General features: G+C 37.6%; 1 protein-coding gene across 5 annotated transcripts in view; it reads left to right on the top strand.

Moving 5' to 3' along the window:
* SSX2IP (SSX family member 2 interacting protein) overlaps nucleotides 1-7,061 on the top strand; it is a 30,994-nt gene extending 23,933 nt beyond the window's left edge. For all 5 annotated transcript variants that reach the window (XM_087889885.1, XM_087889887.1, XM_034437115.3 and 2 more), the window contains exons 12-14: nucleotides 1,933-2,044; nucleotides 6,025-6,145; nucleotides 6,824-7,061. In XM_087889885.1, the coding sequence (XP_087746011.1) occupies nucleotides 1,933-2,044; nucleotides 6,025-6,145; nucleotides 6,824-6,995 (405 nt within the window). In that variant the 3' untranslated portion in view covers nucleotides 6,996-7,061. The remainder of the gene's footprint in view (nucleotides 1-1,932; nucleotides 2,045-6,024; nucleotides 6,146-6,823) is intronic.
* The last annotated feature ends 9,636 nt before the right edge of the window (nucleotides 7,062-16,697 follow it).

The following is a 16,697-nucleotide window of genomic DNA, read 5'->3' as shown; positions in this document are numbered from 1 at the left end:
TGCCAACATCATCACAATTGTCTGTACTTCAGGATTAATTTCTCATATTCTTAACTAGTTGCATGTCATTGTATTCCCCTGAAGGAGCAGGTTCCTGATCTATAGCTGCCACTGGATTCACACATAGCAGCTGTGAAGAGCTGCTCTAGAGTTGGTTAGATTTAGTTATCTGTTGAGTGATAAGCCCTTCTTCACTACTGCATGTTCTCTATATGGGGGCTACTCCTTGAAAGTGGTCCAAAAGTTTCAGTTGATGAAAATTAAGCAAGTAAATTGCATAGTAATAGAAGGTACAGCAATTGTATAGTATCTACAAAAATATTGTGAGTTGTTTAAAAATAAATTTGTTTAAATTGTAATAAATATCTTGCAGTTTTAGGAAATTTGAGAAGATTCTGCCTGTTATAAATATAAATGGATCAGAAAACAATTCTACTTGCTTCTATCTAAAATTGCTTGTTTCTATTTAAACCACAGCAACCACCCAATAAAGGAAAAATAAATTAATAGCAATACAACAAAGCAAATTGCCAAGCAGTAGAGACATTTTTCAAGCATTATTAGCAAAAATGCTTCTACAATAACGTTTCTTACAGTAACATCTGATTCCTGTTGCAAAGCTAAGAGAAAAAAAAATGACTCGCCAAGAAATTATACCTGAAAGAAATAGAAATATTCTATTTGCCATTTGCTTATGACATTCATAGTTTCATGGGATATTTGGCAATATTTGACAGTGAACAAAAATTGATCCTTGATTGACCGGTCAATTGATAATATTTGACTGATGAACTGACTTGCCAGGTCAGTGAAAATTTCATTAAGGTCATAACCAGTTAATTAGTATCTAATAGTGAAATTGCAATGAAGAATTGGCCCACTGGTCTTCCCTGGTTACCAAACATTTACTAAACATAATTTGCAGTATTGATGTGGCCCTTCAAAGCCCTAACTAGCTTCATGCCTAAGGGATTACTTCTCTCATTACAAATTGGTTTAATTGTTAAGGAAAGACACTTATACAGTTGTTTATTTATTTTTATTTATTAAATTCATATGTTACCCATCAAGCGACTCTGGGCAGTTTACGATGCCATAAATTACAGTATAAAACAATTAGGATATTAAAAACATTAAAACCTTCAGTATTGAAAAAACATAATTAATACAAAGTGAATAAAAAGGGTCAATGCATAACTGGGGTGGAGGTGGGAATCTTCCCCTAATCTACTAACCACCTCCAAAATGGGAGACCCCAAGCCAGTTGGCCAAGCCAGGTTTTCAGGCTCTTTTGGAAGGCCAAGAGGGTGGATCTCACCTTGAAGGGCACAATGTTTCAGAGGACAGGAGCCGTGGCAGGGAACTGGGGATCCTTCTCTCTGTCTCTGGAGCTCTCCACAGAAGCGTAAAAAGCTCTGCATTTGGATTTCGATTGCTGAGATCCAAGCATGTAGGAAATGCAGGGACCTCTTTTATCCTGTTCCCCGAGTCAAGAGATGTAGTTTGCAACTTTCCTTACCAGCTTCCCCATTGACTTTCTGGGAAGGGAAGATTGCAAATGACAATCACGTCATAAGTACAAAGAGGTTGCTAAGCACCCAGATCATGATCATGTGAATGCTGGGGTGATGCTGATGGTTGCAACATTTTGCAATAGTCAGAAATAATTTATAGGCTGTAAAATGCCCTTTCTGAGGTTTTGTAATTTCAGTCGTTAAGCAAGTTCTCATTAAGTGAGGAGGACTAACTATATGTTTTATTAGCTACCTTGAGTGCTCACCAGAGTACAGTATAAAGCACAATATAAATCAAATAAATGATACGCTACAAATACAAAAAAAAATGCAAAAGTAATTTTGCGTTATTTTTTCAAGTTGACAAAACATTAAATACATTGATTTTTTTGTAATTTTATACTTTCTCTTGATACAGAGAAAAGCATTTGAGGAAGACCGTGGAGTTTGGCTGAAGCAACAGTTCTTAAATATGACTTCTGATCAAAATAAGGCTGACCGGATGAAAGCACAGAATGCTTTCCTGGGAAGTAAGATTTTTATATATGTTTTATCAGGTTTGGTTTCTCCTTAATGTCTCAAATACTTGTTTGTTGGTATAAATCACTTGTGATGCCCAAATAGAAGGTTGAAGCCACACATAGATGCATACAAGCTTATCTTTCTCATGTGGCCAAATTTGCCCAGAATGGTATAGGGCAGTGATGGCTAACCTTTTTCCCATCGCGTGCCAGGAATGCGGGGGGGGGGGTCGCGCTTGTGTGTGCCCACACCCATAATTCTATGCGCCCTGCCCTGCGCATGGGTGCGCAACCCCCCTCACCCACCCCGCTCCTGGCATACGATGGCCTGGTAGGCCCGTTTTTCTTTCTTACCTGGCTCCTGATCCTCTATATTTATCTGGGAAGGGTGAAAACAGCCTTTCCCACTCCCTCGGAGGCTCTCCAAAGGCCTGAAACGGCCTATTTCCCAACTCCCGGTGGGACAGGAAGTGCCTTTTTGCTGTCCCCAGCCTCCAGAGCCTCCCCAGGAGCTCTAGGAGTCTCTGGAGGCTGGGGACAGCAAAAAATGTCACTTCCTGTCCCACCGGGAGTTGGGAAATGGGCCATTTCAGGCCTTTAGAGAGCCTCCGAGGGAGTGAGAAAGGCTGTTTTCGCTCTTCCCAGATAAATAGAGAGGATCTGGAGCCAGGTAAGAAAGAAAAACAGCCCTCCCGCCCCCGCCCTCTGGAGGCAGGAAACAGCCTGTTTCCCTACTTCTGGTGGGCCCAGAAGGCCCGAAAATCATCTGGCCGGCGGGCGCATGCACCCCAGAGCTGAGCTGGCGTGCCCACTGATATGGCTACGCGTGCCACAGGTTTGCCATCACGGGTATAGGGTCTCCTGCCTGAAGCAAGGGGTTGGACTAGAAGATCCCTTCCAACTCTGTTATTCTATATTCTGATATTCAACAGGATGACTTATGGGGGAAGAAACTTTTTCCTTTCTCTATTAGTCTAAACAAACGCTATGCCAACAACACTGAGAAACAGACATTCTGCTCTCAGCTAGTCAGTGATCATAATTTGGTGATTAGTGGCTAGTGGGAACCAGACTGCTTCTAGTTAACAGCAGAAACCTATCTATTTCATATGATTTAGTGGATCATGCTGATCATTTAACCACCAAAAAATGATATAATAATAACTGGCACTCCTCAGAGCTTTACAAATTGTTTAGTTTTGGTCCTGTACAAGTGATAATTCTTTCATTCTGTAGGTCTACAGTTGAAGCCAAATAATTGTGGTAAATGGAATATATTTTTTTCTGCTTAAGACCAAACTTGTCCAAAATTTGTTAATGTGGAATTCTAAGGGAAGTTTAAGGAATTTCTGAAAATAAGTCTTCAGGCAAGAAGTGATCTAAGATATTTCAGATACAGTGTTTCCGGGCCAGACATCCATCTTTCCATAAATTTGGCACATCTCTATAGTTATTTTTTTTATTATTCATTAGATTTACATGCTGCCCATCTAGTCTAGAGCAGTGTCCCCCAACCTTTGCGGCTTGGTGCCCAGTAAGGGGGGGGAGGGAACTGGGCTGTGCACCAGGGACAATGCACACGCGCACGTGCAGCTTGACTTGCACAAGTGAAGGGCTGGCGCATATCCACATGAACGGAGTTGAGCTGCGCGTGCTACTCGCAAGCCCCAGTTGCAAATAGGCCATGGCTTGGTAGAGGCCACTTATAAATAGAGTATTGTCCTTAGATAAATATCACTAGTCTAAATTTTTATGTTTATAGAGCAGATCCCTACTATATCCCCAAAGACATCCCTGTCTGCTCTTTCAGGTATCTCTTTAAGTACACACACCACCTCCAAAAATTCAGAAGGTTTATACATACATTCAGTTGCTGTCTAATAACTACAGCAGTTTTAAAGAGTATGATTGCACACCCAGGTTCAATCAGAAAAAGGTAGTGAATGTATTATAGCAGTGTCTTATGTAGTTGCATTGGCTCCCATAACTTCCAAACAGTCCAAATCTAGATATTGTTGGGCAATAGAGAGATTGTTAACTAGAGCAATGTTTTGCAACTTTTTCTTTTTGCCCATGGCCTCCTTCCGAGTTTGTTTTTCATTTGTGGCTTTCTAGACCAGGTCCTACTACTGGTAAATAAAATTTATTTATTAGATTTGTGTGCCACCCAACTTGTCTAGAGATTGCCACTTGGCTTGTAACTAAAATATATGTTTTTATTTATAATAAAGGCAGTATTTTCAGTATAATCACTTGGCTTGTCTGTAGTCCTTTTTCACATGCCATGGTCCCCTGTTGCACATTTTTCACCTGTGGCCTCCTTGAAATATTCTAAGGACACCATATGGTCCTGGTTCGAGAACTACTGAATTAGAGGATGTGTACTATTTCTGGCTGAGTACCAGAATGTAACAAGGTTTATGGTTGGCTAATTTAGGATTAAGGAAACTAATTAGCAATAGCAGTGGCCTCCAGTGTTTGAAGGCTTTTGCTGAAAGTTGCTAATGGATGAGGTTTGAAAGGTCTGGTTGCTGACATGTATGCTGTATGTTGCTGACCATTTTAACTATAAAAAAATAAGGGCTCATGGTATGGTGACAACATGGGGAAATTAGCAAGATTTCTTTTTGAAATGTGTGATGTTTTAGTAAAATCACCAGTACTCAAACTTTGCTTGCTGTATCTATTTTTGTAAATATGCATAACATATACCAAGTTTATGTTATTATATTATCTTCATTTCCGATAACTTTCTACAAAGTTCAGTTATGAGAAATAAAAATTATGTCCTCAGATTTGGGGTATTTTTTTTTATCTGTGACTCCCATCCAGAAAGATAAGATTAGATAAAAATATGTTACTTGTCCTTGATGAATTCAGTATCCCTTCTGTTCCCAGCTGTGAATATCTCTGGGATTTATTGCTTACAGCTACAGCTGCTGTCTGCAATTCTGAGTTACAGCTTCTTCTTTTCCATTGTATTTTTCTAGCATTGTGAACGTACAGCATAATGCTAATGACAGATGCCTTTCCTTATTCTTCTTTACTTGTTCAATATATGTATTTTGTTCATTTGTTTATTTTACTTATTAACTTCTATTGTACTTCTAAAGTATGTTCTTAAAAAATTCTACCTCGCATTCTGGTAGATTTAGTAATGAGTATTTTGATTCAGAGTATTCCAAGCTGGCTGGATGCCAGCCAGGACCCATATCTATGTAAGTTCTCCCCTTTTCCAGGGTGGTTGGTGGTACTGTAGAGGAAAATCAGTGGTCATGGTGCATTTATTTTATAAGTTTCATGAGAGGATATTTTGCTATTAAGAAAACAAAAGAAAGTTGACCTCTTTAGAATGGTAATAGGTTCTTTGAGAAGGGACAGCTGCTTTTCCTGGGCTTCCATATCACTATATCACAAGCTTTAGCCTTATAACCAAATAAAGAGAGGGAACCCCTTCAAACAAAAGGGAACTCTTGGCCACTGTTTAAAGCATAAATGCAACCCCCATTAGTTTCTCAATCTGACTCAATGAATTTTCAAAGACTTGTAATTTAAAAAATGATTAGAAACAACAAGAGAACATTTGTCAGCTTGGAAATCTATCTCTAAAATCAGATTGAAAAAAAGGAGTAGACTTAGCTGTAATTTACTGATTTCTCTTGTAAACTTCCCAACAATCACAATTCTCTGGAGACTATACAAATGCATTAAAACACTTTCTATTCAGTCGATATAAAAAGTAACAAAGGGAACTAATGGTTATAACACCATCAGCAATAATGATGCTAATCTTGACAAATTTGGCACAAACCTTATAGTAAAGCAATTCACTGAAAAATTAATAATTGTAAAAACAGTTTTAAAATATAATGGAGAATTAAATAAAATACAGAATTTTCCCTTGGTGCTGGAAAAAAAAGAATCATAGAGGTGCCAGCCTCTTTAGGGAAGGCCTGAGCCTTTTCTGAGAAACAGTGTTTGTCTTTCAGGTTCCGAATCAGATAATCCATTAACAAATGTCAGGTCGCACCAAAAGAAATTAAATCACATGTCCAGTGTACCCAAATTTTCAGATGTTTATCAATCAACTCAGCATATTCTTGAAAACAGGTATGTTTTTTTCTCCTTATTTTCTTTCTTTTCCAACAAAAGAAAACACCAAACAGCTAAAATCAAAGTGTTTTGAATTGGGAGAAATTACAGTAAACTGTTCCAATAAATGACAAAACAGTTATTTCTCAATAGGATATATTGGAATATTTGGTTTTAAGAAGGCAAGTGCTAGGCTATTCAACTCACAGTAGCGTCTGTAGATTGGAGGCAAATACGTGCAAACATTTCTTCTTATGACTTCAATAAAATTATTGGTTCTGAGGCTGGTTTTGGAATTCTTTGGCATATGCCCAACTTGTAATACATTAGGACAAGGGTACAACATTAACTATGGACGTCTTCCTGCACAGAGAGTTTTTTATTTTTGTAGCAATGGAGAGATAAGAGAAACTGGAACCTATAATATGTTGTTGTATATTGTTGGCAAACTATTTGGTTTGGGATGGATGGATGTTTTCATAAAGGGAACCAGCTTTTATTCATCTCATCATATTGAGAACCAGTAGCAGGTGCAGTCAAAATGATGCCCTTATGTACATGGGGGCTGACATCTGAGAAAAGTAGATAAAGCATTTGCATGATGTTATGATCCTATATTTTATCATTCCTTCCTCTTCTACAAATGCCTATGTTAAGAATAGTGCATTAATTTTCTTATTTTTTGTTTTCTCCCAGTTTGAGTACTTTTCTGGATAAAATACCTGAAGACCAAAAGACCAACCAGATTAAAAAGGAGCCATTAATGCTGCAGATTAAGGAAGCCAGCCCTGTGGCAGAAGACAGTGGGAACAACATACATGGGCCACTATCAGACCTATGCACAGACCACATAATTAATTCATCTTAGCTTTTTGAACATTCTTGCTCTTTTTGTTAAGCTGTTTCACCCATAAATTTTTTGAGTTTCACAAAACAGACTATTCATGAGTGGAATTGATGGTGATAGCTGTTATGCTGTATGTGTGGCTTTTTAAGAATCCCTCTCTGCCTCCCAAAAATCTTCCTTGTATTTCTGTCCCATTTAGAAAGAGTGTCTGCCCTTCCCTCAATATAAATAGCAAATCTTTATTCAGATTTATGTATATTCTTATTACAGATGATATGGTTCTTTAATTGAAGAAATGTGTGATTTTTTTAAAGAAAAAGATGAAATGCTTCAGCATTGGTATGTTTTCTTGCAAGCAAAAATAGCACTTTTAGCAGTCAGTTAGTTTATGATGAACTGGTCACTTGTATATTTCAAGTGTAACTGGCATTGAAACTCTTCTCTTAACTTGAATGTATAGTATATTATAGAGTAACATGGCAGGTTCTATATTTATTGTATAATTTTGGATTACCTCTTTTCATATATTTTAAACAAAAAGCAGGGCCTTAGCTTTCAAATGCATAAGATATAAAGCATTATGTGATAATGCCATAAAATATATGAAGCCCTACATTCCCCAAACCATAGTATTTTACATGCCAACTGTTTTTTTGGTTTTTAAAAAAAAAAACATGCTTAAGGATTAGGTTTTTTAAAAAAAACATTTCAGGAAAAGAAAATTTAAAAATGAAGAACTACACAATATGGACAAATGTACATGGGGTGCTTTTTTAGAAGTTCTTTTATTGTGGGATCAGAGATAAGCATTATGTCTCTACTTTGTCAAAGTGTTCTCTAACTGGCCTTTGGAATTCAGCAATCAGACAATATGTAATGTTCCTGATGTAAGAATTGTTGACGTGTCTACTCTTGACGAGCCAATTTATATTTACTAGAGTGGAGATACGCCAGATAATTCAGAAGATGATTGCAATATTTTTCCACAGCACAATCTGAATGTAGATGATGCATGCTTCAACTAAGCAAATCAGCAGACTTGAACCCCTCTGAAAATATCTCAGTTTTTAAAAGGAAATAAATGTTACAATGTGTATTTCAAATTTTATAGTCTTTTTTTTCTTCCAGTTCATGGATAAGAGTAGAGTCAGTACCCATTTAGAAGTTCAGAGTGAAAACTTGACAGCAGTTTTTACAGTGCTTATGAGTTGGGGAAAAGTGTTGCAAAGTGGATGAATGATCAAATTGTGTTTCAATTTAAGCCAATCATTAAATGATGCACTTTGGAGCAAAATCTGAAACTTCATAGATACTCGGAATGAGTCTAAACTGACTGTAACTAAGTGCGAAAAAGATACCAGGATGATAATATAACTCAGTAAAGATGTGAACTCAGCCGTGAAAGAAGTGACTATGAATAGGGACTTCTGATGCAGAAATATACACAATTGGCACACAAAAGGGATTTGTGCAAACACTATCCAAATTGCAGGTACCATCTGTTTCTCAAGGAGCAGAGAGTTCATACTGCTGGTGCTATGTATGGGGAAGTGAAACTGGTCCTGGAAAACCCTAAAAACTTTGCATAAAAATTGAAAGTTCCGAGGCCAAGGGATCCTAACTGTCATAGCCATTCTATTAAGCTGAAGCTTATTCTTCCCTATCCAGACAGATAGCCTTCCAGCCTTCAGTCACTGGGAAAGAACTGATTGAACAGGGAGAAAGATGAACATCAGCATACAGGTTATATTTAACTCCATGCTGATGGATAACCACCCTGCAGCTTAATGTAGATGTTAAATTGGAGAGGAGAGAGTATAAAGCTCAGACCTCACAGATAAAAGGTCTAGAACTACAGTAGATTTCTTTCCTATCCAAATACTCAAGGACCTGGTCCAAATAAACTCAAAGGAAAACCATCACCACAATGTGTTCTTTCATTCCCAACACTCAAGAGACCACTGAGCAATGAAAAAGATCCTGGCAAAGATTGCAATCAATTAAATACAAAATCTTGGTCTTGTACACCTGACTGAAAAAGCTCCTGTTTCTTAAAGGCCCTCTAAAGCCTGCAAACCAACTGTCTTCTCTAAGAAGAAAGGTTGGAGATGGGATGACATTTTTTGAACATTGGTTCCAGGAATGGTTTCTTAATGAGAAGCGATACGCGTGTCTTTTAAGAACCGGCAGAACCTCCATCAAGGATGTATGGACTACCTGGGTCCAAGCACACATCATCAGGAAGGCTTTATGGGTTCTTGTCTCAACCACCAATAACCATACTGACCAGCCCCAGTAAACCCACAGCACTGGCAACCTGCATGACTGTTTTGGTATATCCCTTCTGTGGTGGGGATAGCTTTTTATGGAAGGATAGTTTATGCAGAAAAGGGATATGTTTATAAATGCTTCAACCACTTCCGAAAATCTCAGTAATGAAACAATATCTACTTTATATAGGCTCTCTGTATCCTTAAAAGTCCAATTTTAGTATATTTTCATGTGCTGTAATAATATGACGTTTTACTAGTCCCTTGCTCTCTACCCACCCAACAAATCAAAAATATCAAAGAAGGAATTAAAATAAGTTTTTTATTAAAAGAGACCATTTAATGCTGTTTCTGTCATTGTACAGTAGAATGTGTATAGAGAAAAGGATGTGATACATCTGCCTTTTAATGGCTATTATAACATGAATGTTCTTGGCTGCTGCTTTATGCTCTGGGTTGTTAATATTTTTGATGGTTTTTTCTAGTTGGATTATTAGCTGCCTAGTCAAGTATATAGATGGGCAGTCACATAAATCAAATTAATATATTTATATTCTATGTTTCTAATCTTAACAGGTTATTGCTGACTTCGGTGTTCCTATTTTCTTAATCTCTGTATAATATGGTCACTCTCTAGAGAGCTAAACTATTTACCTACAGAGGATTTTGTGGGGGGAGCTTCTATTTCTGTTCTGCCCAAGTTTTCCTTTCTTTTCATCTTTTCTCATTGTTTGTTCCTGGCTGTTCTTGATTCTTCTCCTCTTTCCAATCTTGGTCCTTTTTGAGGAAAAGGGCTAGAAGAAATGTTTACCTCACCCCACTTTGGGGGAAGGAAATGAAGGTGTCTTTCTCAGCTGCTGCCTCCTTTATAATTGCCTGTTTCTCGGCATGATGTCCATTCTTTGGCTTGCCTTGTTACTTTTGAGTCCTGGGTTTTGGCTCCATTTATTCATCCTCTTCATGAGGCCATTCATAAGCCTCTAGAGCTGCAGAGCTGCCAGGTAGCCATTTTCCTTCTTCCTCCGGCCCAACACTGCTGTTTGATTGGCAGCTAGTATTTGATCGGCATCTGACAATGGTGGAGGGCCAAGAAGAGAGAGGAGGAAGGAGCACAGGACTTATAACCTATCACTAGGTCTTGCAATACGCAAGGTCTATGGATGCAGACCAGACTTCCAAATGATCTGTCAATTAATTCCTGCTGTCACCAACATAGTCATTTTGAGTGTGTAAGTGTGTAAGTAGCATACCTAGCTCACCCCATTACTGATGTAAAAATGGACCCAGCCAGATACTATAACTCACCAGCATGCAGATGTGGAGCATGATCAGATCCATTACCACTGCAAAGATCCCAGAGATCTCTGTCTGGCAATTGAAAAGCAACATGCTGGACTAAGATTGATCTCCACCTGGTCCAGCAGGTCTTTTCTTGCATTCCTAGCATTTTCTCTATCCTTGCAAAGGAGAGATGGTTTGAAGAACATCTCCCAGGGATCAGATACTTAAATCTTCAACAGGTTTAATTAGGCTAGTTATGGCAAGATGGGCAGCAAGCAAATTTAATAAAAAAAAGTTACAAAAATATTGTGTGTTGTTTAAAAATAAATTTATTAAATTGTAATGAATATCTTGCAGTTTTAGGAAATTTGAGAAGATTCTGTCTATTATAAACAGGAATGGATCAGGAACAATTCTACTTGCTTCTATCTTAAATCACAGCAACCACCCAATAAAGAAAAAATAAATTAATAGCAATATAACAAAGCAAATTGCCAAGCAGTAGAGACTTTTTCAAGCATTATTAGCAAAAATACTTCTACAATAATGTCTCTTACAGTGACATGATTCCTGTTGCAAAGCTAAGAGAAAAAAAATGACTTGCCAAGAAATTATACCTGAAAGAAATAGAAATATTCTATTTGCCATTTGCTTATGACATTCACAGTTTCATGGGATATTTGGCAATATTTGACAGTGAACAAAAATTGATCCTTGATTGACCGGTCAATTGATAATATTTGACTGATGAACTGACTTGCCAGGTCAGTGAAAATTTCAATAAGGTCATAAACAGTTAATTAGTATCTAACAGTGAAATTGCAATAAAGAATTGGCCCACTGAAGATATTTTGTACTTGTGGATATGTGCAACAAGCTGGACCCAGTTTAATTTAGTAAGCATTTATTTTCATAATCAATTTGCTTCACTGCATTCAGTACAGCTAAAATATGAATTAATGATTTGATTACATTTATAAATTAACCCTCACTCATCAAGTTTCAGGTTGATGAACCAAACAGCAAAGTGTAATTAAAACTTACTGTAAATCCAAAAAACAGGAGCTAATGTGATACAATATAATCTGAGAATAGAATTGAAGTTAGAATAAAATTAAAGTATTCTTCATTTGTCTTAAATATAAGGGCTGCCTTATTCTCATAAGGAATAATAAAAATAAAAATAATAGAAAGCAAGAAATAGCAGCAGAAATAATATATGTTTATTAAACGTTTTTTTCTTAGTATAAAATACAAATACAAATAAATAGAAATAAAGACCATAGAAAAAAGAGAGGGTAAAAGGATAAAATGAGGGAAGAGAAAAAAAGAAAGAAAGAAACCAAAAGCAGCAACTTTCTATTTTTTTAATGCAATAAATTACGTAATAAAATTATAGTATCAACTTTCTAGGTTTTTTTTTTTTTTGTTATAATTATTAATACTGGGAGTGATATAGCCAGTTTCACCTCGTGTAAAAAAAAAAGTATATTACAACAGCTAACCAGCGGCTTTGTTATAAATATCAAAGATTTTATGAGACTTGGCCATAAAGCAAAGTTTTTAAGAAGATGTCAAATGGATCTCCCTGGAGTGTTACCATTAAAAGGATCTTCTCTGTCAGCCATTCTCCTCAGTTTACTTAGTGGGATCTAACTGAGTTGTGATTGGTAAAGCATGATTAGGGCCAATTCTGTTCTTTCATAATCCTTCAATCAATCTTTTATTACACTCACAGACCAGAATTAAAAACTAAAACATTGAAATAAAATAAAACAAAGCAGAACAAGACATCACAGTACTTTATAGTTAGTGGTGAGTTTTTTTTGACAGGCGGCCAACTTCAGCCAAGTTTTACAGATAGCAGAATTTAACCACATTCAAAGAAAATGTATCCAATAGTAATAACTGCACACTGCTGATCCGATAGTAACAACTGCACACCAAAGAGATCAGAATTTCCTGGATATTGCATCAAAGTGAAAAGTTATGAGTACATGAATCTTTACAGAGGTACAGTATAAAGAGGACATATGCTAAGGATTCGGTGGCCCCTTGTGCACAGGGGCAGAATCTCAGCTCGTTCCGGGACATTTTTGTATCTGCCCTCCAGAAGTGCTGTGGTGAAAGCATTATCACATGCTACAGTTAGTGCCCTTCGAAATATAGAAACAGTTACATAATAATATAGGTTATTTCTGATTTATGGGGGTACACAAATCTTGGTTTAATTTCAAGAACTTCTTGCAACTGACATGTAGATGTAGACAATGAAAACAATCAATGGAACGGCTTGCCTTCAGAAGTTCTGGGGGCTTCATTACTACAGGTTTTTAAGAAGAAATTGGCAGCCATTTGTCCAGAATGGAACAGGGTGTCATGCCTGAGCAGGAGGTTGGACTAGAAGATATCCAAGGCAGTGGTGGGATTCAGCCAGTTCACACCACTTTGGGAGCACCGGTTGTTAACTTTCTGAGCAGTTTGGCAAACTGGTTGTTGGAAGAAATCATTAGGGCAAAGAACCGGTTGTTAAATTACTTGAATCCCACCACTGATCCAAGGTCCTTTTCAACTCCCGTTATTCTGTATTCTGCCATCTTTTCTTTTCTTAATGGTCTCCAGGATACGGTGGTCTTCCGGGTGCGATTCAAGGTGTTGGTCACCACCTTTAAAGCGCTCCAGGGCATCGGACCTGGATACCTTCGAGACTGTCTTCTGCCACCAGTAGCCTCCCACCAGCCAGTCCGCTCCCACAGAGAGGGTCTCCTCAGGGTGCCATCGGCCAAATTATGTTGGCTGGCAACACCCAGGGGGAGGGCCTTCTCTGTGATAGCCCCTGCCCTTTGGAATGAGCTGCCCCCAGAAATTTGTAAAATCTCTGATCTCCATGTATTTCGCTGTGCCCTCAAAACCTTATTATTCCGCCAGGCTGGGCTAGGTAAAGATTTTAATTGGGTTTTTTTAAAAATGGGATTTTAAATTTGGGGTTTTAAATTGAGCCTATCATTTAATAATTTTAATTATTTTTAAATTTTGTCTGTCTTTGTGCTTTTAATCAGGCTGTACACCACCCTGAGTCCTTAAGGAGAAGGGCGGTATAGAAATAAAATTAATAAATTAATAAATAAAGGAAGAAGAGTATTTTTTTTAAGAAAGGGATTCCATAAAATGTGACAGAATAGGATGGGGCTCGACTTATTCTTTATTCTGACCTGACTGTGATCTCTGCTCATTGGTGGCTTAAAACAATTCATTCATGAGAGAAAAAAATTCTTATACCTGTTATAAGCACTTAAAAACTGAGTCACTTATAAACTAATCTCTTGTATAGAATCTAATCTAGACATATTATAAAATAGAATACAAAACAAAGAATTCCACTTAGTAACAATCAGCCTGACTGAAAAAAACTGAGTTTGTCATTCACCTTTTTTGCTTTCCTAAGTTGACTTGTTTTTAGGAGAACAGAAGGTTCTTGTTGATTTGCAGGTCAACCTGAACCCCAGCCTTCTGGAAATTTCTGGTTCATAGTTGTTCCCATTTTAACCAGACATTTACTTTGGAAGCTAGAGTATTTGCTGATCATTGCAAATATTTTCATGTTCAAATCAATTCTTTGGCCATTGTGACCTGTATCACAGGGCTATGTAACCTTTGCAAGTAGTGTTGCCAGAGTGGAAAAATAATTTCTAAAAATGTTTCATAAATTAATATATTTTAATTTTTAGTCTTATGAATACTTATTTATCCTTTATATTTCTTGTCAGTATTTGCTCTTCAGAATGGTTGCCAAGGCTTCAACAAAATGTGAAAAAAATTAAACATATTAAATAATATTTATTTAATGTTGTTCCTTTATCGTACATTGAAGATGACAAGGGGGGGGAATATTTAAGGTTTATGGATCTCAGTTTTGATTTGATTTAAATCCTATCACAGACCCATAATTTCAAAACTTTTCAGGATTTTTACCACTTGCCCTATAGGAGACGACAGGCTGAGCCCAGTGGTGGGTTCCAATTTTTTTTACTACCGGTTCTGTGGGCGTGGCTTGGTGGGTGTGGCATGGCTTGGTGGGTGTGGCATGGTTGGCATAGCAGGGGAAGGATACTGTAAAATCTCCATTCCCACCCCACTCCAGGGGAAGGATACTGTAAAATCTCCATTCCTTCCCCGTTACTGCAAAATCCCCATTTCCTCCTGATCAGCTGGGACTCAGGAGGCAGAGAATAGATGGGGGCGGGGCCAGTCAGAATTTTTACTACCGGTTCTCCGAACTACTCAAAATTTCTGCTACCAGTTCTCCAGAACTGGTCAGAACCTGCTGAAACCCACCTCTGGCTGAGCCTGATGGAGGAGTCAAAAGCATCATCAGTCAGGAGTCCCTTCACGCTTGCAAAAGATCTAAATCTAGCTCACCTTGAATTCCTTCTACTCTTCTCTCTCACTAATTCCCCTTGTCTGCTCGTAGTTCAGATTAATGTCAAGTGCCAGGAAAATCAGGAGATCCAGACAGTTCAAATGGGTATAAAGATTTATTGTAAATTTGAGCTCTGACAAGAGTCTGAACTACGAGCAGACAAGGGAAATTAGCAGGATATAAGAATAGAAGGAATTCAAGGTGGGCTGGATTTAGATCTCTTGTCGGCACGAAGGGACTCATGACCTCTTCCTTGGGCTCAGCCTAGTCATGTCCTACATGCCCCTTTCTTTCCTTTCTTTTGGATCCCTTAGTTATCCGACTTCTTCAGCCCTCTCTCCCCTCCTTTCACCCTTTCTCAGTGACGTGGTATTGAAAAAGAGGAAGGGCCTAGTACAACAACTCTTGATCCTGATGTTCCCTGGTTGTCTGAAAGTTACCAAATGAAGGATAACAACACCAACATCGTTCCTTTTTCTCTTACTAATTTAAGATCTCGAATTTCTCTTTTTCAGTGCTAAATAATTCCATTCTCTCGGTGTTGTTTTTTTTTAATGGTTAGCTGAGTTTTTAGTTTGATAACTTGGAACGCAAGTAATTTCAAAAGTTATCAATATTTTGATGCTATTAATGTATGATCAAGACATGTAGGAATTAACATTAATGAATAAAAAAATATTGTGAGGATCTGTTTTGTAATCTTACATCTTAGATACTAACATTACCATACCACTGTTGGTTGGATCTCTCTTAAAATGTAATTATATTATGTATTTGCTCAAAACATTGAGCAAATGCAATGCTCGTCTTCCAATTAAAGACAAATTAATGATTTTTTTAAAGCTTAGGTACAGAAAGTAGGCCTAAAAGGGTAGAAGTGTGGTGCCATGTGGCTACAATTCTTTAAGTGACAAGCTGACAGTGCACACATGAACAGATGCATTGCAGATATAGGAGTCATAAAAGAAAAATGATGCTTATTATCAATAGTGAGGTCCAGCATGAATGAGCATAGATTTGATTTATCCTAGCAGTGCAGTTGCAGCTGAAGAATATTACTGCAGTTGGTATTTCTCTGGATAGTTCTCACAAGGATTTCCAAAATTAAGCCTTTGGAGATAGGCTTATGGTGTGCGGTCTCATGGCCATGCTGCCTTTTCTATTTTGCAGAGGTTCCTTGGCTACATTACAGCTGACAAAATGTTTCCCACTGTTTTTGTGAAATTCAGCAAAAGAAAATTCTGCTAACTTGAGGGACTCTATTGTTTCACTATCTTCCCCTTTGCAGGTAGTCCTCGATTTAGAACCATTTGTTTAGTGACCATTCAAAGTGACAACAGCACCGGAAAGTTGACTTATGACCATCTTTCACACTTATGGTCATTGCAGCATCCCCATGGTCACATCACATGATTAAAAAATTGGACGCTTGGCAACTGCTTCATATTTTTGATGGTTACAGTATTCCAGGGTCATGTGATTACCTTTTGCAACTTTCTGACAAGCAAAGTCAATGGGGAAGCCCAGATTAACTCTACAATCATATTACTAAACGAACAATTCCACTTAACAAATGTGGCAAGAAAGGTCATAAAATGGAGCAAAACTCACTTAACAACTGTCTCACTTAGCAACAGAAATTTTGGCCTCAGTTGTATCATAGGTTGAGGATTATCTGTATAGGATTTCTCTATGGTTATAATCCTGACACTAGATACATGGATACTTCCGAGAAAAGGCATATAGGATTGC

The sequence above is a fragment of the Pantherophis guttatus genome, chromosome 3, assembly GCF_059756535.1.
Source record: "Pantherophis guttatus breed Tessera chromosome 3, ASM5975653v1, whole genome shotgun sequence".
In the NCBI taxonomy this organism is placed as follows: domain Eukaryota; kingdom Metazoa; phylum Chordata; class Lepidosauria; order Squamata; family Colubridae; genus Pantherophis; species Pantherophis guttatus.
Note: the sequence above shows the minus strand (reverse complement) of the source record. Positions and strands in the feature narration are given on the sequence as shown.